The 21,134-nt window shown below is 37.7% G+C and overlaps 1 protein-coding gene across 1 annotated transcript in view; it reads left to right on the top strand.

Moving 5' to 3' along the window:
• Positions 1-21,134, top strand: part of prkcea (protein kinase C, epsilon a) — a 45,622-nt gene that overhangs the window by 15,344 nt on the left and 9,144 nt on the right. Inside the window, exons 2-9 of the mRNA XM_088069706.1 lie at positions 6,333-6,396; positions 13,376-13,541; positions 13,695-13,729; positions 15,855-15,943; positions 16,805-16,934; positions 18,099-18,241; positions 19,079-19,181; positions 19,771-19,988. Of these exons, the coding sequence (XP_087925832.1) occupies positions 6,333-6,396; positions 13,376-13,541; positions 13,695-13,729; positions 15,855-15,943; positions 16,805-16,934; positions 18,099-18,241; positions 19,079-19,181; positions 19,771-19,988 (948 nt within the window). The remainder of the gene's footprint in view (positions 1-6,332; positions 6,397-13,375; positions 13,542-13,694; positions 13,730-15,854; positions 15,944-16,804; positions 16,935-18,098; positions 18,242-19,078; positions 19,182-19,770; positions 19,989-21,134) is intronic.

Here is a 21,134-nt window from a genome sequence, read left to right as displayed (position 1 = left end):
GTGTGTGTGTGTGTGTGTGTGTGTGTGTGAGTGAGGGTTTGTGTGTGTGTGTATGTGTGTGAATGTGTGTGTGAGTGAGGATTTGTGAAGTTATCCGTCTCCTTGGCTGTATCAGTGTCCTAATTGGACTAACAAGATTAATGAGGCGAACTAGATTCTCCGGCTCTCTCTCCTCCCATCTTTTGTTGTCTAGGCGGGGAAACTCAGAGCGTGTGTGTGTGTGTGTGTGTGTGTGTGTGTGTGTGTCTGTACAAAGCAGCAGGTTAAATACGAGCCACGTTAAAGTTCATTTAACAGGGCTGGTGACATGGATAACATTTTCTGTCTTTGTATATGTCATTTTCTTAGCGGTGGAACTATTAGTTAATTTTACTCATTTGACCCATTGTTATTAGCAAAATACTGATTAGGGCAGCTTTAAGGAATAGGTAGAAATCATATAGAAAACTCACTGTATGTATTTCCTGTATTGACTTTTAAAATTTTGTGCGATTAAACTACTTGGCACACCTGTGTTTAGGCTCAGTACAATCCCCCGTCAACTTGATTCCATTAAAATGCCCGAGCGATGTTCAGGTTAAAGTGCTCCACGTGTATTAGTATTTTTTTGATCCTGAAGTACCTGCTGAAGGGTGGGGTTTATGTAATGACACGGTCTTTGACAGTTCAAATAGAGAAAGGTGAGCTTAAAATCACAGAAAGCATGACTGTAAGTTGACTCGTGTTTTTTCTGACATGTTGACTTGTCAGTGCGTGAAAAGCACAGGTGTAATTTTGGCAAAAACAATGTACAATAGTGAGACCCTGGGACCAGCTTAACATGAGAAAAGCAATTTGTTTAACCAATATCAATGTCACATTCCCTTTTTCCAGTAATGAAATTTTACAAAGTACATTTACACAAGTACTGTACTAATTTACACAAGTACTGTACTAATGTGCAATGAGCTACTTTATGTGAGCATTTCCATTTTATGATACTTAATTCTTCTACTTCATCACATTTTCGACACATTTAACTCCACAACCTTTCTTTGACAGTTTTAGTTTCTAGACCTCTATTAATACAAAATGTAAATTAACTAATAAAGTAGCAGCATATAAAGTAATTAAAATTAGCCCACTTTTGCCAGCCGCAGCATTAATGTGATTACCAAATTAATTCATTGCTAATTATATGCGCCAATACAATATATATGTTAATAGGTCATTCTGCACGAAAAGGGGTACCTTAACCCTTTGAAAACTGGAGCGACTTCACTTTTCTTTTGTGGCTTTCAGACACCTTTCACAAGTATTAAAACCTTTGAACCCTAAGAGAATTAGTGAGAAATGTTCCACAAACTGCAAGAAATGAGTAAATTTTGAAAATTTGTTTTAAAAAGCAAGGCAATAATGTCTATGGAGAAAGGGAAAAAAAGCTTAGGAAAACTTTATTTTCTATAATTTAATGCTAAAGCTTTTGTACTTGAGTAAAGTCTTGATTGCAGGACGTTTACCTCTGCAGACAGCTCACCTCCAACTGATAAACCTCGTTCGCCTGCTGTGCTGTGTGATAGAAAAGCATTCGCAGCAAGCGCTTTGTAGCTGCATGTTTGAAAAAGTGCTATTTAAATAAAGCTTTGCTTACTTCATTTCATACTTATGTCTCTCCGGCTTTACATTTTACACAGATCTTGTTTAGCCGCTGTTGTTACCTGCGATCTGGCTCAGAGGCAAGACACCTCTGTCCTCCCTTTCCACGATCAAACGTTATGTACGGAACAGCGAGGCGGCATAACGGGGTGATATTCCCGCCTTGAACAGGCAGTGTAAAAGCAGCCATTGTAACACAGGCAACTTATATATTAATTTAATCTTATTTTGGTCCGAATCTGAACAAATTTGCTCATGTAATTGCAGTGGTGATATAAATAAATCTGCGATTATTCAGTTATATCTGCATTAATATATCTAAAATAAAGTGCCATATAGTGGCTTTTTTTTTTTTTTTTTACTTTTAACTAATATTGTAAAAAGCACTGGAGAAAAACTTTATCCTGCCAAGAACAAAATTGTGAAGAAAAATTTCAGTTTATTTTATATTTTTTTGGCATGATATTGCACACTGGCATGGTCTAACTCATCTTCAAAAAAATATATCTGTGTAGTAGAAATTCTTATTGATTTGGATAGAAAATGCGAGCTTGAAGGCACCTCAAGTGGCCAGTAACTGATGAAGCGGGAACAGTGCATTTTTTGGCTGGCATGCCACCTTGCCATCGTGAGCACTAAATCAATGATGGTGCTGTCCATTTGCTCTGTTCCAAATCACTCTCTGAGTCCATCTTTCAGCTGAAATCCCTGCCGAGACTCGCTGTTATGCAAGAGGTTACATTTGGGGATTAGCACATCATTTTCAAGGGTAGACATCAAGAATCCAATGCGGTTATAGGTCACAAATCCCATGCAGTTGTTTTGTGTTATACATGCAGCAAAAGGATGATACTGCAAGTATGCTCTTATCTGCTTCTCTGTGCCTGTTATTCTACTTAGCTTCAGATAGATTCCTTTACTTTAGGGCTGCAACTGATGATTATTTTCATTATCGATTAATCTAATGATTCCTTTTTTAGTATTTGAAATACCAAAAAGAAAAATGGCCATCAAAACAAATGTCATTTGTTCATTCGAAAGTCCAAAACGTTTTCAGTTTAAAATATCTGACAAAGAAAGGCAGCAAATCCACAGGAATTTTTTCACTATTTCTGCTTAAATAAGGCTGAAACACTGATTGCATTGTTTCAGTCCATTAACTGACTGACTGTTTCAGCTCCACCTGACGGTGATAATGCCACCCATGTTTGGTTCACCTGTACCTTATCGTCTCCCCATTTTCTGTTGCTGTTCGTCTTTTTTGAGATAGCTGCTACCTGCTTTTTAACCGTTTGAAATCTGAGCAAATTGGCTTGATATCTTTCAAAAACACAGGCAAAGGAAAATGAGCAACTTAAGAAGAAATGGCCGGAAAATTAGCAAGAAAAACGTAAAAAGTACAAAAAATGAAGAAAAAATTAGTAGAAAAAAAGTTTAAAAAAGCGAAGAAAAAAAAACAAGGAAATGACGTTTAAAATAATAATATTTCTAAATAAAAACAATGCTAAATATATAATTACGATAATTGTAAGTATAGTTTCTCAGTGCATTTTTTCCATATCTTTTGGAAAACATTTTACCAAAGCTACTAATTTCTTGCACTTTGCGGAACAGTTCTTGCCAATTCGCTCATTGCCTTTTTTTCCCATGTTTAAAAAACAAAGTAAACTGATTTGCTCAGATTTCAAAGGTTTGAATACTTGCAAATGCGTTTGAACGCAAGCACAAGAAAAGTGATCCAGTTGTGTAGTCATAGGGAGCGTACAGCTGGGTCTTTTTTAGAATAGTCTTTATTGTCATTGTACTGGTACAACGAAATTGACGGTGCTCCCACAGAGCTAACGTACACTGCAGAAGATTTAAAGTCACATAGGACAACAACAACATACAACAGGAGAGGCAGTGTGGCTTGTTAAAAACAGGCATTCTCTTAAAAATAGAGACATGAAATATTCTTACAGACGAGTATCATGTCGAGAAATGGATATTAAATTTCCAAACTTTTCTGCATAGAGACATAATTTTTCAAGAAAGACTCACAATGCATGTAAGAATGAATTTTGTTTCCCCCCGACCCCTAATGCAGTTTGTCTGTATGAGCTTTGTGTCTCATGTTCAGCAATGCATGGACATGTATGTGTGTGTGTTGCTGCCTGTGTGTGAGTCTGTCTGTTGCATAAGAGGATCTGCTGCTGTCCCAGAGCTTAACTAAGGATTTAAACCTCTCTTTCTCACTCTCTCTTGCACTCTCTCTTCCTGTGTCGTCTGTCTCTCTAGCGCTCTCTGTTGCACCCTCTCTAATCTACTTGAGTATTGAAGAGGGGAATGATGTCATTATTTGTTGAATAAGTCTTGTGCGTATGCAGATTGTATGTGTGTTTATCTAGCCGTGTTTGAGCGGGAAAATTTCTTTTTGTTCTCTGTGCATATGCAGAATAAATTAGCCTCCATTTTGACTGCAGCTGCTCAAACACAGAGGAGTCACGGTTACTCATAAGTCAAGGTGTTTGCTAATAAATTTCTTTTAAAAACATGGGAAGAAGACAATGAGCAAGTTAAGAACAGTCACCAGAATTAGCAAGACATAGGTAAAAAGTTAAAAGAAAACTGTCTGAAATAAAAAAAGTCTAAACAAAACAAAATAAAACCCAAGCAAGACAAAAAAAGGTTTGAAAAGGTGCTAAAAAAATGAATAACAATTAAATAACAAAAATAAATTCAATAACATATACAATTTTTCTTTAACATAATCTTAAATATAAAACTATAATACGGTTTTCCCTCCATTTTCCCCCTTTTTTGAAAGCAAAATTTCAGGTAATTTTCTGGTCATCTTTTACTTATTTTTTTCCCCCCCAATGTTTTTCAGATTTGTTCAGGTGTTGAAGGTTTAAATGCTTTTGAAAGGCATCTGATTGCATTACAAAAAAACTGATATCGATCCAGGTTTAAAAACATTCAACTGAAAACCTTAATTGTTAATTGAAATAAACTTTTTTTCATTTGTGTCATTTGTAACTTATGCCAAGTCTATAGAGGATTAATGGATTATAACACTGGTATTTCCCCTTCAGTTACCCTCCAACAGCTAGTCTGTGTTTTGGCAAATCTAAACGTCCCCGTGAGGATAACGCAAGAAATCAATTTTTTATCATTTTGCAGTCTGTTGACACTCACAGAGAGAGGGAGGACTGGGCTTACTGGTGATCTAAAAATAAGAAGTTTGGATGAGACTCCACAAGCATTTCTGTGTCCAACATGCAGTGCTGCAAATTTGTTGGCTGCAAACTCTTTACAGCACCAGAACATTTTGTCAAGAAAGCTGATATGACTCTGTTGAGGAAGGATTTGAGAGCCAATGAATTATCTCTTCATATATGTTGTATTTGTTAAGCATTTTTATTGCTGCTGTGGTCACTAGTAACATAAAATCCCCTGTGATAGCATGCAGAAAGTTAATGGTATACCTTATTAATCTCTGTATGAAAATGATCTTGTCCTGCACACACCGGGCGCCCATTGTTATCTAGACGGCTCAGGGATGAACTCGAGACAGATGGTTCAACTCACCTGTTACACGATTGCAACATACATTAGATAAGTGGATGAATGTTGTTTACCTGTAAACTGTGGCTTCATTAGTTATATTGATTTGATCACATTCAGCTTTTTTTTTTAAAGTTTACACCTGTAAGATCCTCTTACTTTAGGTAACACTAGTTGATTCAAGAGTTTTTTCCCCCTCCTTTTTGATGTCTCTCTTTTCATTACTTAGCAGGCAGGTCAGTGTTTCCTGTGTGTTATTTCAACCACGAGGGTTGCAGTAGTATACTGTTAAACTGTATCACAGTTTCATACTGTGTGCATTTGCTTCGCTACAGTGCAGGAAAAAAAACAAACTGACAATCTCGTGTGTGAGCATATCTACTTTCCCCCTCCACTGCATAACAGAATTTGTACACAGGCTACCGTCAGAAAATGGTTTCAAGGTACAGTTATGATTAAAAAACAAAAAGCCTGATTTTATATCCCTTTCACACTTTAACACCTGGATCAACATAAGTTTTATTTTCCTGCAATCAGAAGCATTTCACAAGCATTTAAAACTCCTGAGAAAATTGCAACTTTGCAAGAAATGTCTCACAAACTGCAAAAACTCCAACACAAAACTTTGTTTAAAGGCCTTTAGCAAATGTTTAATCAAAACTGAAATTTTCAACATTATATACAGAAAGTTCCCAGCAACTTTTCATATGAAGCCGAGTGAAAATTTGAAAAAAAATAATAAATAAATATAGCTCTCTGAAGTTTTACAAAGTAAAAGGTCCTCCCATGTTGACACTTTCTTTGCACTTTTTAATAAATCAATTTTATCAGCGATCATTAGAATAAAACGCCGATACAGATATTCTGCAAAATGCCAAATATCGGCTCCAATAATCCATCAGGCCAATAATCTGTTAACCCCTACTGCAGTGGGGATGTTGGGGACAGAAATGAAAGTAGCGATAAAGATGGGGATGCTGATAATGATGTGATTGGTGGGCAGGAGTATAATGGTAGTGGAGATAATGACCTCTTCTGTGTGCACTGATCTGTTTGTGTCGGAGGAAAGGCCCCCCTGCTGCACGCACTGTTCAGCTGTGTTGTTTCTCACTGATTCACTTTGTGTTTCTCTCTTTCTTTGTCTGTTGCAGATTGACTTGGAGCCAGAGGGGAAGGTGTACGTGGTCATCGATCTGTCTGGATCCTCCACTGAAGGTAAAGCCACTAAAACACACAGTTTTACTCATGTGATTAAAGGAATCGGACATCTGAACGCATGCAGAAGCCGGGGTATGTGCTGGCGTGAAGTGTAGCATTGAGTTAAACTTATCATTCATTTGGAGTTGTGGTTTTAGACACCTGGCAAAAGTAGGTCTGATGTTCACTCCTCTTTTAGAATGAATTTTCTGAACAAAGTTGTGTGTAAACTGTCCGCAGAAGGGAATTTATGTGTTTTTCCAGCATTCATCAATGTGTTAGTAGAGCTAATCTTTTTGTAGGTACAAGCAAAATCTACGCCTTCCTCTGATCACTCATAGAGCTTGTGTAAATAAGGAATGCACATGAACATTGCTTGTCATTATTAGAAATATTTTGTTATATTTAGTTTTGGGTGTTAGCTCTGTAAAAGAAAAACCCTAATTATATACGTGTGTGTGTATGTGTATATATATATATATATATATATATATATATATATATACACTTCATGAATGAGACCCAATGAGTTTATTAGAAAGAGGAGCGCCTGTATTTATCACAGTATTCAAACATACGATTACAAGTACCGTGTTTTACTGTGAAGGCCCAGGCATACTGGGTCCTTTTGAAAATCTGTGCCCAGAAGTCCACTGGCTCATAATCCACCCAACCAACCACAAAGAGACAGAAAGAGACACAAAACAACCAAAAATGACACAAAGTCTGTGTGTGTTGCATGCTCAGGAGCTGGTAGAGACCAAAAACAGAGCTAAATGAGTGAATATTTGACTCAAACGTGACTTCAAATAATTGGTGAAGTTGCACTTTAAGTGCTGATGGGTAAACGGTTTGCCAACATGTTCACCAGATAAACTTAAAAAAGTGATAATATTCAATACTGTGCTCACATCTTTTTTTTTGCTGCCCCCAAGTGGACGGAAACATGCAGGTTTGACATAACATGCTGCACACACATCCTCTGCTATCACTCCAAGTTTACTGCATTGCAGCCTGAAGCCATAGAGTGCGATGGAAAGATTGCTTCCTGTTTTCTTGGAAAGTCACTCAACAGAATTCAAAGAACTTTCTCCTCGCTCTCCTCCTTCTCTCTTTCTTCCTCCTTTATGTGTTTGTATTCATTTAACGTGGAAAGATCCAGAATATCTATCTCAATTAGCCTTTTTGCGCACACACGTCGACTCACTCACATGCTGCATGATAAGAGAGGTTTCACCTGCACCTGTGGATCTTCACACCTGGTTATAAATAGAAACTGCTCTCTGCCTTCCAGTGAAAGTGTGTGCATCCATAAATATGTAAATTTATCGTTTAATCTTGATTTTTATTTGCATAAATGAGGTTAATTGTCTTTTCCACATTTTATTTACTTATTTATGAAATTGTATTTTTGAACATGCACCCTCATATGTTTTTCAAAGGCATCGCTATTTTATTATTGTGCTTGATGTTGTTAATGTTATCAGTTTTGGATATATCATAAGGGGGCACGTGAGGGGCTTCATGCGTTTCTGACGTCTTATTTCATTCTGCAAATATTTTCTATTTCGAAAGCACTTTGTGCTTAAGCTTGAAAAGTGCTATGTAAATAAAGACTATATATATATGTGTGTGTGTGTGTGCAGCAGTATTTCGCAGCAGTATAGTTTCTCTGTGTAAAGACGGATAGAGAGAGCAGTATGAAGAGAGAGGGAGCAGATTCTTAAAATAGTAGGTGAGATTGAGCCACGGATTACACACACACACACACACACACACACGCAGACTCAGGCGTCGGTGTCTTGCCCTCATCGATGATTGGACACTCTGTTGTGACCTCACGACCCACTCCCCGCCCACTCCTGAACTTCCTCCCTGAGTTCAGCTGGCATGAGTGCTCGTCATGTTAATGTATGCTGATAAAAACAAATGGTGTGTGTGTGCTGATAGGAGGGGTTGGAGAGATGGAGGGTGAGAACTAGAGGAAGATGTGGTATTTTTAGCAGATTTCGTTTTTTTTTCTCCCCTGCTACAATCTGTTATGTGCAGGCTGGAAGGAGTTGTTCCTCTCCTCTTTTTCTCCTCGTACATCTGTTGGTCTCAGCAAGCAAATAAAAACAATAATCTGACCTAATCTGACCATCTGCAGTCTCTCCGTTCCGGCATACTTTTCTGTTCCCTTTAAATATTTCGTTCACATTTCTCAAAGCTTGGAAAATAACTGCCATGATTGAGCACTTATTTAATTTTTTAAGAAATCACGTTTATTTTTGAATGCAGTATCTTTAATTATCCAGTTTCATCCTTTAAAAGATGAAACATCACTTTTCTTGTGTTGCATTCAGACGCCGTTCACATGCATTTAAACCTTTGAAACCCAAAGAAATCGTTTTGATTTCTTTTGAAAACATGGTGTAAGATGCAATGAGCAACTCGGCAAAAGATGTTCCACGAATTGCAAGATGTTAGGAAAAGAGAGTGAAAGAGAGAGAGAGAGAGAGAAATTATTAGACGATTATACTAAGAATAAATTGAGAAAAATTTCCAGAAAACTATCTTTGTAATTATTATTGTTATTATTATCACAATTACCATTAACTAATGTATTCATTTATTTTATTTTATAATATTATATAATTATTATTACATAATTATTTTATAATTTAAAAAAAAAAAATTTTTTACTTTTTTTGTGCTAAATTTCAGATATTTTTATACTTGTAACTTTTTCCGAAAATTCAGTCAGTTTGTTAAGGTTTCAAAGTATTTATTACTTCTAAGCACTGTTTAGTTGGAAAACAATTACATGTATTCAGTGTAGGGTTTAGATTCCTAAAAATTGTAATAATAAACATAATAATAAAAATAATAATGAAAAACGAACAAAGTTAAACTAGTAATATATACAGTGCAATAAAGATATAAAATAAAAATGAAAGGGAAATGAAATGAGAATAAAAACTTGTCAAAAGCCAGTTCATAAAAACAAGTCTTCAGAAGACTTGTAAAAGAATTGAAAATGTACCAAAATCATAAGAAAATATGTCATCAGTGTTCAGTTGCTATTTCTCAAGCCAGAATAAGTGACGACTTTATCTCACCGTCCTCTTCGCCGGCAGAATAAAGGCCCCCTCGGCTTCACATTTATAAATACCGTCTTTTTTTAATTTCACATTTATAGGTCTAATTCTGTCGTCCTTAGAAGGCTGCCTGATAAACAGTTGTCATTTCTGAAGATGCTCTTTCGAACACAACCATCATATTGTTTGGTTGCAGAGCCTCTTCATCTTCTTTCAGTACAGCTTATTGATTGTTTTCAGAAAAAAAATGCATTTTCTACTCTTGTTTACCTTTAAATGGGAGCTTAGAGTTTTATGATACAATGTTGAATGTTTGCTCGAGCAAGCTATGAGTGAGCTGGTGAACTAAATAGATCGAGGGCTATTACAAGTCACGATCAGGACACGGGACTATAGTTGACAAAAACAAACGTCCACATAATCAGAATTTCAACAATTTATTTAGTATTTAACAGAAAACTTGACATGCAACATCAATATAACCTGCATTCATCTGTCCACCTGAGTGTTCGATTTGTTTACATGGTACTGGGCAAACCTGCTGCATACACGAATATCTGTCTCATCTACCGATGCAGTGACTACGTTCCAGCGTAGTGTCCAAAATCTTTTATCGGTTATTCCCTATATAGTTCACTATTTAATAAAGACTACATAGAGAATAGTGAGCGATTAAATGAGTGAGCGGCTCTGAGTGTCGGAGCGCACTCTGGCACAAACTGGACCGTTTGTAAACCGTTTCTTCGAACATCTGCTCTCGCATTTTAGTGCAAAGCATCAGATTAGATTTACGAACACGGCCTCGGTGGCTGATGTTGATTTCCTCTCAATTTCGGATAGCTGCTTGAACATGAACAGATGTGAAGATTTTGGTTTAGAAGCTTTAACTGGTGATTTTTCATGGTAGAAAATGCTGCCGTTCTCCATTACAGTCATTCCCCAGCTGAAAGAACAATGCTACATGTAGCTACATGCTAATATCAGGGAAACATGTTATCTCAGTTTCTGATGGTGTTGATTTCTCCCTTATTTCAGATCATATTCCTGGTTGTATTTTAAAGCTCTTACAATTGATTTATTGATTTTTCATGCCAAAAAATTACATTAAAGTCATTCCCCAGGCTGCCTGTACACTGGTGAATGTAGCTATATGATTAAAATTGGGGAAACATGTAATCTTGGTTGCTGATGTAAACTTCGCCCTCCTTTCAGGTCATATTCCTGAACTTGTCTGTCTGTGAGGATTTTAGTTTAGGAGCTTTTATTGGTGATTTTTTGGGATAGAAAGTTATGCTTTTCTCTGTTAGTCATTCCCCACAACACGCTACATGTAGCTACATGCTAATATCAGGGAAACATGTTATCTTGGTCACCAGTGTTGTTAACTTGTCTCTGATCTTGGATCTTATTCCTGGTAAAACATGTCCGGTTGTGTTTAGAAGCTTTTATTGGTGATATTTCACGGTAGAAAGAGTTACAATCATCCCGACTGAAAGAACACTGCTACATGCTACATGCTAAAATCAGGGAAAATGTTATCTTGGTTGCCTTTGTTGTTCATTTTCGGATCTCTCCCTGATTTCGGATTATATTCCTGCTAGTACATGTTATACTGTTAAGATTTAGCTTTTATTGGTGATTTTTTGCAGCAAAATTTCGCAACTGCAATGACGGTGCAGAGACACGAAGATACGGAAACCCTGGAAAAACAGTAGACTGGGCACAGAGAGTATGAGGAAAATAATGTGTCTTTTGAACATTAAAGCATGTAAACGTGTTCTAGTAGAAACCAAAAATATATAAGTATAAACCTTAAAATGAGCATAATAGGTCCTCATTAGGCTCAGTAGATTTTTTTACGCATCATTATTTGACAAGCAGATGGATTACTGCCACGGTTGTATTGTTATTCATCTTTATGTCATATTTGTTTATATCACCATCTGCAGTTCAGCTCTTCCTCTTCTCTGTCTCCACTGCCTGCTTGTCCTCTACTGGTTTATTGTCCAATTTGAATCTCCTGTCTGTCCGTATGTGTGTTTATTGGACGGCCGTCTCCCAGTTGGTCATTTATCTGAACCGGAGTTTGTCGGTCTCCACGACGATCACTCTTAACTGTTGTTATGCCTCATCACCCCTCCTTGTCGGCATGCCAGTGTATGTGTGTGTGTGTACGTGTGTGTCCAGGACAGATGGATGATGTATTATGTAAAACAAAGTGATCCCAGTAATGGCCTGTTAAGCTGCCTGCCCCCCCCTCTCACCAACACCATCATCACACACACAACCAAAACACACACACACTCCTACTCACACTCACACACACTCAGAGTCCCTAGACAGCCTGTCTGTAATCGAACTCAGCAGTAACCACATCTATAGCGCACCCAGGAGAGAGAGATGGAGGGAGTGTGAAAGAAAGGCAAACTAGGACAGGAGCGCAGAGAGAGGGAGTGTGTGTGGGAGTGAGAGTGGAGGTGGTTCTCTTGTCTTAAGGTTACCCTCGGAAAGCATTTATCTTTCCGGGGAGATGCGGAGAGGAAGGGAACGGCTGGTTGGATGGTGCTCGCTGAGGAGGAGTATTTTAATATGCTGTCCTTCGTTTTAGTGCCCACACATGAGAGTATAAATAGCACGCACACGTACGTATGCATAGGCCTCTGGTAGGTGTGGGGTGTTTGTAAGAAAGAGGGAGGGAAGGAGGGGACGGGGTGGACGGGGACGGGGGATGTGAGGCTGTTAAATGATTAAACATCTCGAGCAACATGATGCAAATCACCCTTATTTGTACAAAGAGTCTCAGGAAGTCAAATCAATGGGCGTTAAGAAAATATCACTGTTATGTGTGTGAGTCAAAAATAGGGATGTTCCTAACAACTAATTTCCCTGACATTTAAACGGCAGCCTCCTGTCTCGTCTCAAAGTAAGAAAACACTCAGAAAACGGTCAAAATAAGCACGGTTTAATCTTTAAGGTTAAACGTCCTCTGAAAAAAAAAAGCATGTTAAAAAGATCCTTTTGAAATCATTGATCACATTTTTTGACAACCACATAATATTTTTAAATGCTGCTCAAATGTGCGGCACCTTGCACTGTTCATTATGAATATTAACCTTGAGAAACCTGGACAAATTGGCTTTGTTTATGTCAAAAGCATGGGAAGAAGGGAATGAGCAACTCAGAAAGAAATCACCGAAAAATTAGCAAGAAATGACTAAAACCTACAAGAAGATTACCTGAAAGGTAGCACCCCCTCAAAACAACAGCAAAAAAATAAAAAAATAATTGCGAAAGGAAAAGGAAAAAGAAACAACAACAAAAGGAAATCACATGAAGAAAATGTTCTTTAAAATATCATAATGAAAATATGATAATTATGTAAAATTCTAAATTCATAATTATATAATATAGATAAAAATATGGTTTCTGGACATTTTCCCTTGTTAGAAAAAATCTAAATTTACTAATTTTTGCAATTTGTGGGAAAGGGTTAGGGGGCATGTTACCAGATACCACTAAAAACACTGTGGAGCACCAGAAAATAATATTGTTACACGACGACACCCATCAGTTTTTTTGGGGTTTTTTTTTTGAGAGCTGTAAGTGCAACATAATTTGACGGAGGCATCTCATAATTCTCTATGCAGAAAGAATAAATATTAGGAAATATCTAGAAAATGTGCCTGATCATCTCATATCCAAATAATAACAATTTTAATAGTACATTTAATTTGACTGACTATGATTTCTAGTGCTGAATAGCAAGGGTGGCAAAGTTTAACTGACTAGCTGACTAACTTGTGCCTATTCTTTACTCAGAAGTCAAGCTCTCGATTCAAGAACGCAGAAAAGTTCAGAAATGTCTCTTTTGTTGGTTCATTTTTTGTTTATAAACATGTGTTGTGTTTGCTCGGCAGCCACGGGGACCAATGAGAACGAGGAGCGTGTGTTTCGAGAGAGGATCGGTCCTCGCCGGCGGCAGGGAGCCGTCCGAAGACGCGTCCATCAAGTCAACGGGCACAAGTTCATGGCCACCTACCTGAGACAACCGACCTACTGCTCACATTGCAGAGATTTTATCTGGTAGGCAACACACACACACACACACACACACACACACACACACACACACACACACACACACACACACACACACAGACATCAGTCTGCGCTGCTGTTATGTTTCATTAAACCAGCCTGGCTGAAATGCTGACTCCTGTGTGTGTGATCTGATAGGGGCGTGCTGGGGAAGCAGGGATACCAGTGTCAGGGTGAGTACCTTTCTCTGGCTGATTCCAATTTCTCAAGTAACGCTGCGCATCATTTATTATTGAAGCACGCAGACACAAGAGGGATTACATGTTGCAGAATGACGGCTGTGATTTGGTCTCGAGCCACCTTTGCCCACAGCTAACCTGAGTTACACCAACAACATCCACTATGATGCATGATAGTACTAAAATGCATGTTTTTATTCAGTGGATGCAAAAATCCTGAAAACTCATCAGGAAGTCAAAGAGCTGTTTATCTCATTTTTTTAAGACACTAAATTGCTGCCCAGCTGAAACTCACAAGGAATCACAATTATATGTTACTAATACTATTGTAGCTGTCCCAGCTGGATGTTGTAGAATTCATTAGTTTAAAAATATTTGACGTCCGACAGTTTTTGACCATAGTGAAAATTTTATTTTTAACCCTTTGAACCAGATCAAACTGGTTTGATTTCTTTCAAAAACATGGTGGTGAAGCATTGTAAGACATTGCACAAAAATAAGGAAAAAAAGTAACAAGAACATTACCTATAATCAAGAAAACAAAAAAGCAGAGCAAAAAAACCCAAACTAAAACAAAAAATAAAAAAAATGTTTATTTTTTATCCTGTAATTTTAAATATATAATTATAAAAATTATTAATATAATTTTCTGATAATTTTCCCTTTTTTTCTAATACATTCCCCATTTTGAAAGTAATTTTAAGGTAATTTTCTCATCATCTTTTTCTAAGACAATTTGTGCCAAGGTGGCTATTGCCAAAAATCAAACCAATTTCCTCAGGTTTCAAAGGGCTAAGAAGCTGGACGCCAGCAAATACAAATTAAAACAAAATATATATGTAGCTAAAACCATGTTATCTATTTTGGAAAAGATTACATTTTCAATAAATGTTGACTTTTTGGACCTTACAACATTCTGGAGTCACTGGAAACGTTTTAGATCACACAGAAACAATCCTACGTAGCCACCACTGGAACCTAATTCTACAAAAAAACTAGTAATGGTAACTTAACCTTTATCTGCAATTGTGCAGAAATACCAGGTTTAAACAGAATAACTATACATGCAAAAGCAAGAAAAAAAGCTGGTGTTAATGAAGTTCAAATGTTGATTTAAAATTGAAATGTCAGTGTTTTCAGTGAAGCTTTGGAGCCTCAAACCATTTGGTACAGTCCTCAATTGTCGGATCTACTGTTTGTTAGAGGCTGCAACAGCTGTATAACACTCTTTTTCGGCTTTTGAAAATTTGAATTATGTTGCTTAAGAAGGTTTAGATTGCACTGTTACGTTTTTGTATCGACTTTTAATGTGGGTCAGTCTCACTCGGCCGCCACCCGACCCCTTTAACAAGGTCAGTATCGGCACAGATGTGAAATCAGTGTATCAAATCGATGCATCACGAGGTGCAACAGTGTTGCATCAGAATCACAGGAGAGCAAAACGTTGATCCTTTACGGTTTATCTCAGGTTTCCCGCAGATCCACAAAAAGTCTTAAAAGGCATTGAATTCATTCATTCATCTGAAAATAAGGCCTTAATTGGTATTAAAATGTCTTAAATCAATCTTTCAAAAGTCTTAAAACTGCAATTACATTAGAGGTAGAATTTGATAAAGGTTTTTTTTCTGATGTTGCATCATTAAATCTCAAAATAATTTGGGAGTATTTATTTATTTTTTAAAAATAATTTACTTCGTAAAGTCTTCTTAATGGGAATAAAAGCAGTGGAAGCACAAAATGGTAAAACTCACTCATAGATGCGTGGTATTTTCCAATTCTAACCACATCTAACTTTTTCACTTGGCCAAAAATGTAATGTTTTATGTAACAATAAACATTTAGCAAAATTGTCCTAAAGTCTGTGTAAAAAGTGTCGGTTCAGGGTTTGTGTGTGTGTTTTTTAGTTTTGATTATTATAAAATTTGTCTTAAATTTTAATTCCAAGAGACATTAAAAAGTCTTCTTAAAAAAGTATTAAATTGATTTGCCTTAAGATGTAGGAACCTTGTATCTAATCTGGGGGAAATAATCTGTAATAACTTAATATGTTGGTTATCAAAATCTAAGGGTCAAATTTAAGGATGTGTGTTAATGCCTGATGTTGATGCTGTGCCTCCAGTGTGTACGTGTGTCGTCCACAAGCGCTGCCATGAGCTCATCATCACCAAGTGTGCCGGGATGAAGAAGCAGGAGGACACACCCGAGGAGGTACACATACATACTGCACACATGAAGCATGTTGGTAAAAAAGGGTTCCCACGGTCATGGAAAACCTTGAAAAGCCATGGAATTTCACTATCACATTTTCCAGGCCTGGAAAAGTACTGTAATTGGTAAAAGTCATTGAAAGTTTTGGAAAAAATTAATTAAATTTGCTGTGTGTAATAAATTAAATTACATTAATGTAACATGAAAGTTAATTTATTTTCTGTAGCTGACAACATAACGTAGCTTTAATGTGTGTTGGCGTGTGGCAATCTTCCCCTTCATGTATGCCCATGAGGCATGTCATATCGTTTCTTGACCACTTTTGGAGTTTACAACTTTAAGTGGCTGTATTTTGTATTTGTTTCACCACATATTTTTAAAGAAACGTTCCTTCCAGACTGATTTTTTTTATTTTCCACTTTAAATGTATTTTTTGGTGATTTTTTTTATTATTAATTTTTGGTAATTTTTTTCTGTTAAATATTTTGGCAATTTTTATCTATATATATAATTTATTTTTATTTATTTATTTATTTTTTAACGAAACAGGTTTTGAAGACATGTTTCACCAAAATTACACCATATCACAGCCAGCAACTGTAAAAACAACAAAAATTATTGTTGGATATTGTTATTATTTGTTAAAACACACCAAGTAATGACAGAAAAACAGAATACAGACTCTCACCATTCAGACCTTGCGTGAATAAATCTGTGTTACTTAAGGTAACACATGTGTACACTGTGTACTTACACTTGAGCCACATGCATTATTCCTCCGATAATGCGACAGTGACCTCTTTGTAACACCATGTATGTGCGTGTCTGTGTGTGTCTGTGTGTGTGTGTCTCCCTCTGTAGGTGGGCTCACAGCGGTTCAGTGTTAACATGCCCCATAAGTTCAGTATCCACAACTACAAGGTCCCCACGTTCTGCGACCACTGTGGCTCCCTGCTGTGGGGCCTCATGAGGCAGGGCCTGCAGTGCAAAGGTGAGTTCATGTACTGTGGGGAATTCACAGCATCAGTGCACACTGGATGCAGTTAGAGATGCTTGTGTTTTGCAACCTCCTTGGAGTCTAAGTTTGCATTTGTGCATTGGTTGTGGACAAATTAGAGAAATGTCTTAATAAATGTTGATTTATTTTATAAAAGAACTTTTAAGTAAGACTGAAATGCAACACGTTTTCATAACAGTTTAATAAAAAATGCCAACAATGCTTGTTTTTTTCTTAGTATTATGTAAAGTTGGTGAACAGATTTAAAAGTAAAGTGGTGAAATGTTAGGTCAAGGTATTACTTTTTGTGGCTGATTTTGGAAATTAATTTAGAGGATTTTCTAACTTCTTTTGTCCGCCCTCACGCCATCGATAGTTGTGGCCAGAGGTGTTATGTTTGAAGGGTTTCTGTCCATCCCATTCAGGTGAGCGCAATATCTCAAGGACACCTTGAGGGAATTTCCTTGTATTTGACACAAACGTCTGTTTGGTTCCTTAAGTACATTTCATTCTTGAGAACATAAAATCCCACACTGTGTACGAAGGCCTATATTAGAGAGTCAGCCATTTATTATCCATCTAAAATGATGTCTTTTTTAATCGAATTATTTGTACACAGCTATGAATCAGTATATATTTAGTCTTAAAAGACGCAAGGAGAGATCCCGTGCAGCTGGCAGAGGAGCCGCTCACTGTGATTACTCTGAGCTGCATGCATGTGACTCTGTTACACATTTGTCTTGATGGACTGAGTAAGTTGCTAAATTTGTCACGTCACTTTTTTGCAATAAAGTCACTAAGAGGGTCTGAAAAGTCGCTAAGAAGGGGGCATCAAAAAGCTTCTGCCTACATGCAACGTGAACCAGACATGTATATTTATTTACATCTGACTGGACGGTCTCCGGTCGATTGATCGCTGCATCTCTGAATTTAAATCTTTCATATATCGAACATGATTTCTTTTCATAGGAAATACCATGAGTAAGTAGGCAGGGTTTTATACTTTATCGTTGGACACGCCTTTGCTATTGATCACACCTTCCAGCTCAATTTCATATCTTTAACTACGAGGTAACGTTTAAAACAGTCCAGTGTTTGAGCCAGAAAGCCCTTTGAGTTTAACCTGAAGCGTTTTCATGTGTTTCTGTTGTTTTGCAGTGTGTAAGATGAATGTGCACAGGCGGTGTGAGACCAATGTAGCTCCTAACTGCGGTGTGGACGCCCGAGGAATCGCCAAGGTCCTGTCTGACCTGGGAGTCACGCCTGACAAGATCTCCAACACCGCACAGCGCAGGAGGAAGGTAACGAGTCTTTCTCACGAACACAGATGTTTCAGTTTATAAGATTTTATTTCAACATTTAACAAATACAAGCAGGAAAAAAATGCAGTTTTTATTCATCACCCGTGCATCAAATGTCTTTTTTAAAAACATTCATAAATATAAAAGTGAAAATAAAAATTAAAGCTTTGATATTCTGCAGCTGGATTTTATAACACCATCTCCCTAAAATAAAAAATCCTCAATCAAAATCCTTAATTGTATAATGTGATTAACTGTATAAAATCCGTTAGTGTTTTTTTTTTTTTTTTATTAAATCAACATTCTTTAATGGATAAATTTAATTTATCTTGATGTTAAGGTCCAGAGACGGGAATCAAAGAACTAGTAGTACTACTGCTGAAAATAAGAAAAAAAGAAGTATTGATTTTATATATATATATATATATATATATATAAGTACAAATATTGTTTTCTGTACATTTTTCCCTATTTTTGGGGTAATTTTCTAAAAATCCTCCACTCAAACAATTTGTAGGTAATTTTCTTTTCTTTTCCTATTACCAATTTCTTGCTATTTTTGGGACACTTCTTGCAAAATTGGTCATGCCTTTTTTCCACATTTTTTTTTGACAAAATCAAATAAAATACAAATTATTTGGAAAAGTGTTACTTGTTTTTTTTAGCCTCCGTAAGGTTTTTTTTCTTCTGTGTGTCTCTCTGGACGTTGATGCACAGGATGAAGAAAGTCACACGCTTCAACTGAGAAACCGATTCAACTCGCTGACTCGTAGTTCAAGTAAACGATTTTAGTGCAGCCCAAAGGAACGGTCATGTTGTCGCTCTTTCTCTCTCCAGTTGACTCCAGGGCAGGACCCTCCCCAGTCTCCTCCTGAGCTCTCCCAGACTGAGGAGAACAGCTTCAGCCGGCCAGCTGTCCCCACCTCCCCCTCCCAGCAGGGTAACACTGAACACACACACACACACACCATCACAAAACACAGATTTTCAAAGCTCTGCGAGATGCGTTCTTAGCAGCATGCAGTTTTAATCTGTTAATTTTATCAGTAAGAGGTAGCATTTCCATTTCAGTAATAATATTGTCGCTCCTTTTAAGAAATAAGTGCTTGAATGTGTTATTGTCTTTGTATATATAAGCATTATCCAAGAATTATCCCCCACCGCCCACCACCATTTGGCTGTCACAGTTAGTCATCGTCCTCTCACACTTTACAAGCCGAGAAATAAAAGTTAACTTTCGCTTTGTGGAAGGATTCCCATTTTTGTTTTACGGAGCCAAACGTTGATGAACACGGCTGCTATTTAAACACCCTGGTCGGAGCGACCGTAGCTGAGTCACCCCAGGTCTCAACAGAGGATGTGATCATTATTTTTGAAGATTTATTGAAGAGTAATCAGTAACAAATAATGAGCAGCGTTTCTGAAATATATATAAATATATACATATTTTGTATAACAAGCTGACGGTAAAAAAGACAGTCCGCCTGTTTTCGCTGATTTCTGATCTGCTTTTCCGTTGACGCCCACAGACTTGGCACAGTTAGAACGCCTGCAGGACACGCTGTCACTCGACCAGCAGGGACCCCAACACTCCTCCTCCTCCTCCTCTTCCTCCTCCTCCACCACCTCCTCTTCCTCCACGTCCTCCTCTTCCTCCTCGGCAGGCAGGGAGAACGGACAGATCCAGAGGAGGACCCTCAAAGACTTCAACTTTATCAAGGTTCTCGGCAAAGGCAGCTTCGGCAAGGTGCGGCGCCGCTGCAGGGGTGTTGAGGGGGATGTTTGTTTGCTTACTGCTCATTATGTTCATTATTGAAACAGGTTTTTTTGTTGTTCTCTTAACACCCTGTTCATCATGGTTTCCATTATTCATAGCTGTCGGATTATCAGGAGACGTCAGGGAATATCAGGGACCAGAATAGAACAATTTACATGTCAATCATGTTTTATGGAGGCAGCTGGTTTCACACATTGCATTTCACCATGTGCCACATCAAACAGTAACCAGAGTTTTTCCTATTTTTATGCCTCCGCGCTGACGATAGGCGATGCTGGAGGCATTAGGTTTTCAGGTTGTCTGTACGTACAACTTGTTAATGTGATAAAATTAACCACAAACGTTCATATGGACTTGGGGTTGGATTGTTTGGTGGTCAAACGTCAAGGTTAATGTGCATCTGTCTCAAACTTTTGAACACGATGTCTGAACAACACCGTGAGGGAATTTCTTAAAATCTGACACAAATGTCCACTTAGACTCAAGAATGAACGATTTAGAAAAAGGTCAAGGTCTCATTCTCATGAATGCAATATCTCCAGAAGGCCTCGTGGGACTTTCCTCAAATGTGGCACAAACGTCCACTTGGACTCAAGAATAAACTGTTTAGAAATTTAGTGGTCAAAGGTCAAGGTCACTGTGACCTGTCTCATTCTTGTGAACGTAATGGGTGCGTTCGTAAATCTAATGTGACGCTAAAATGATATAGCTGCTGCTCCAGGAAACGGAGCGTTCAGTTTCTGCTTAGATTAACGAATGTCGTAGTTAATCACACACTCACTTTCGCTTGGTGCTCTGAAGCTCCGTCGCCCCAGACGGAATACCCAGAGTGCACTCTGCCACTCCCACAGTGCGATGCTCTGGATAACCGAATGCACCCTATATATCAAGGGAGTTTCCTCAAATTTGGCAAAAATGTCCGCTTGCGCTCAAGAACGAACTGGTTATAATTTGGTGAGCGAAGGTCAAAGCACAGAGATTCAAAAAGGCTCGCACATCCTGTAGTGGGTGCTGGATCAACCAAAATGTGAAAAAATAGAGGTCCGCACAACGGGGAGCTCCCCTTAAAGGATTTTATTCTGCGAAAATAAGTGTCGTTTCGAGCTAAAAAACGCT

The sequence above is a fragment of the Plectropomus leopardus genome, chromosome 19, assembly GCF_026936395.1.
Source record: "Plectropomus leopardus strain MGB_pleo_1.0 chromosome 19, ASM2693639v1, whole genome shotgun sequence".
Taxonomy (NCBI): Eukaryota; Metazoa; Chordata; class Actinopteri; order Perciformes; family Serranidae; genus Plectropomus; species Plectropomus leopardus.
This window is presented reverse-complemented; position numbering and strand designations above follow the sequence as displayed.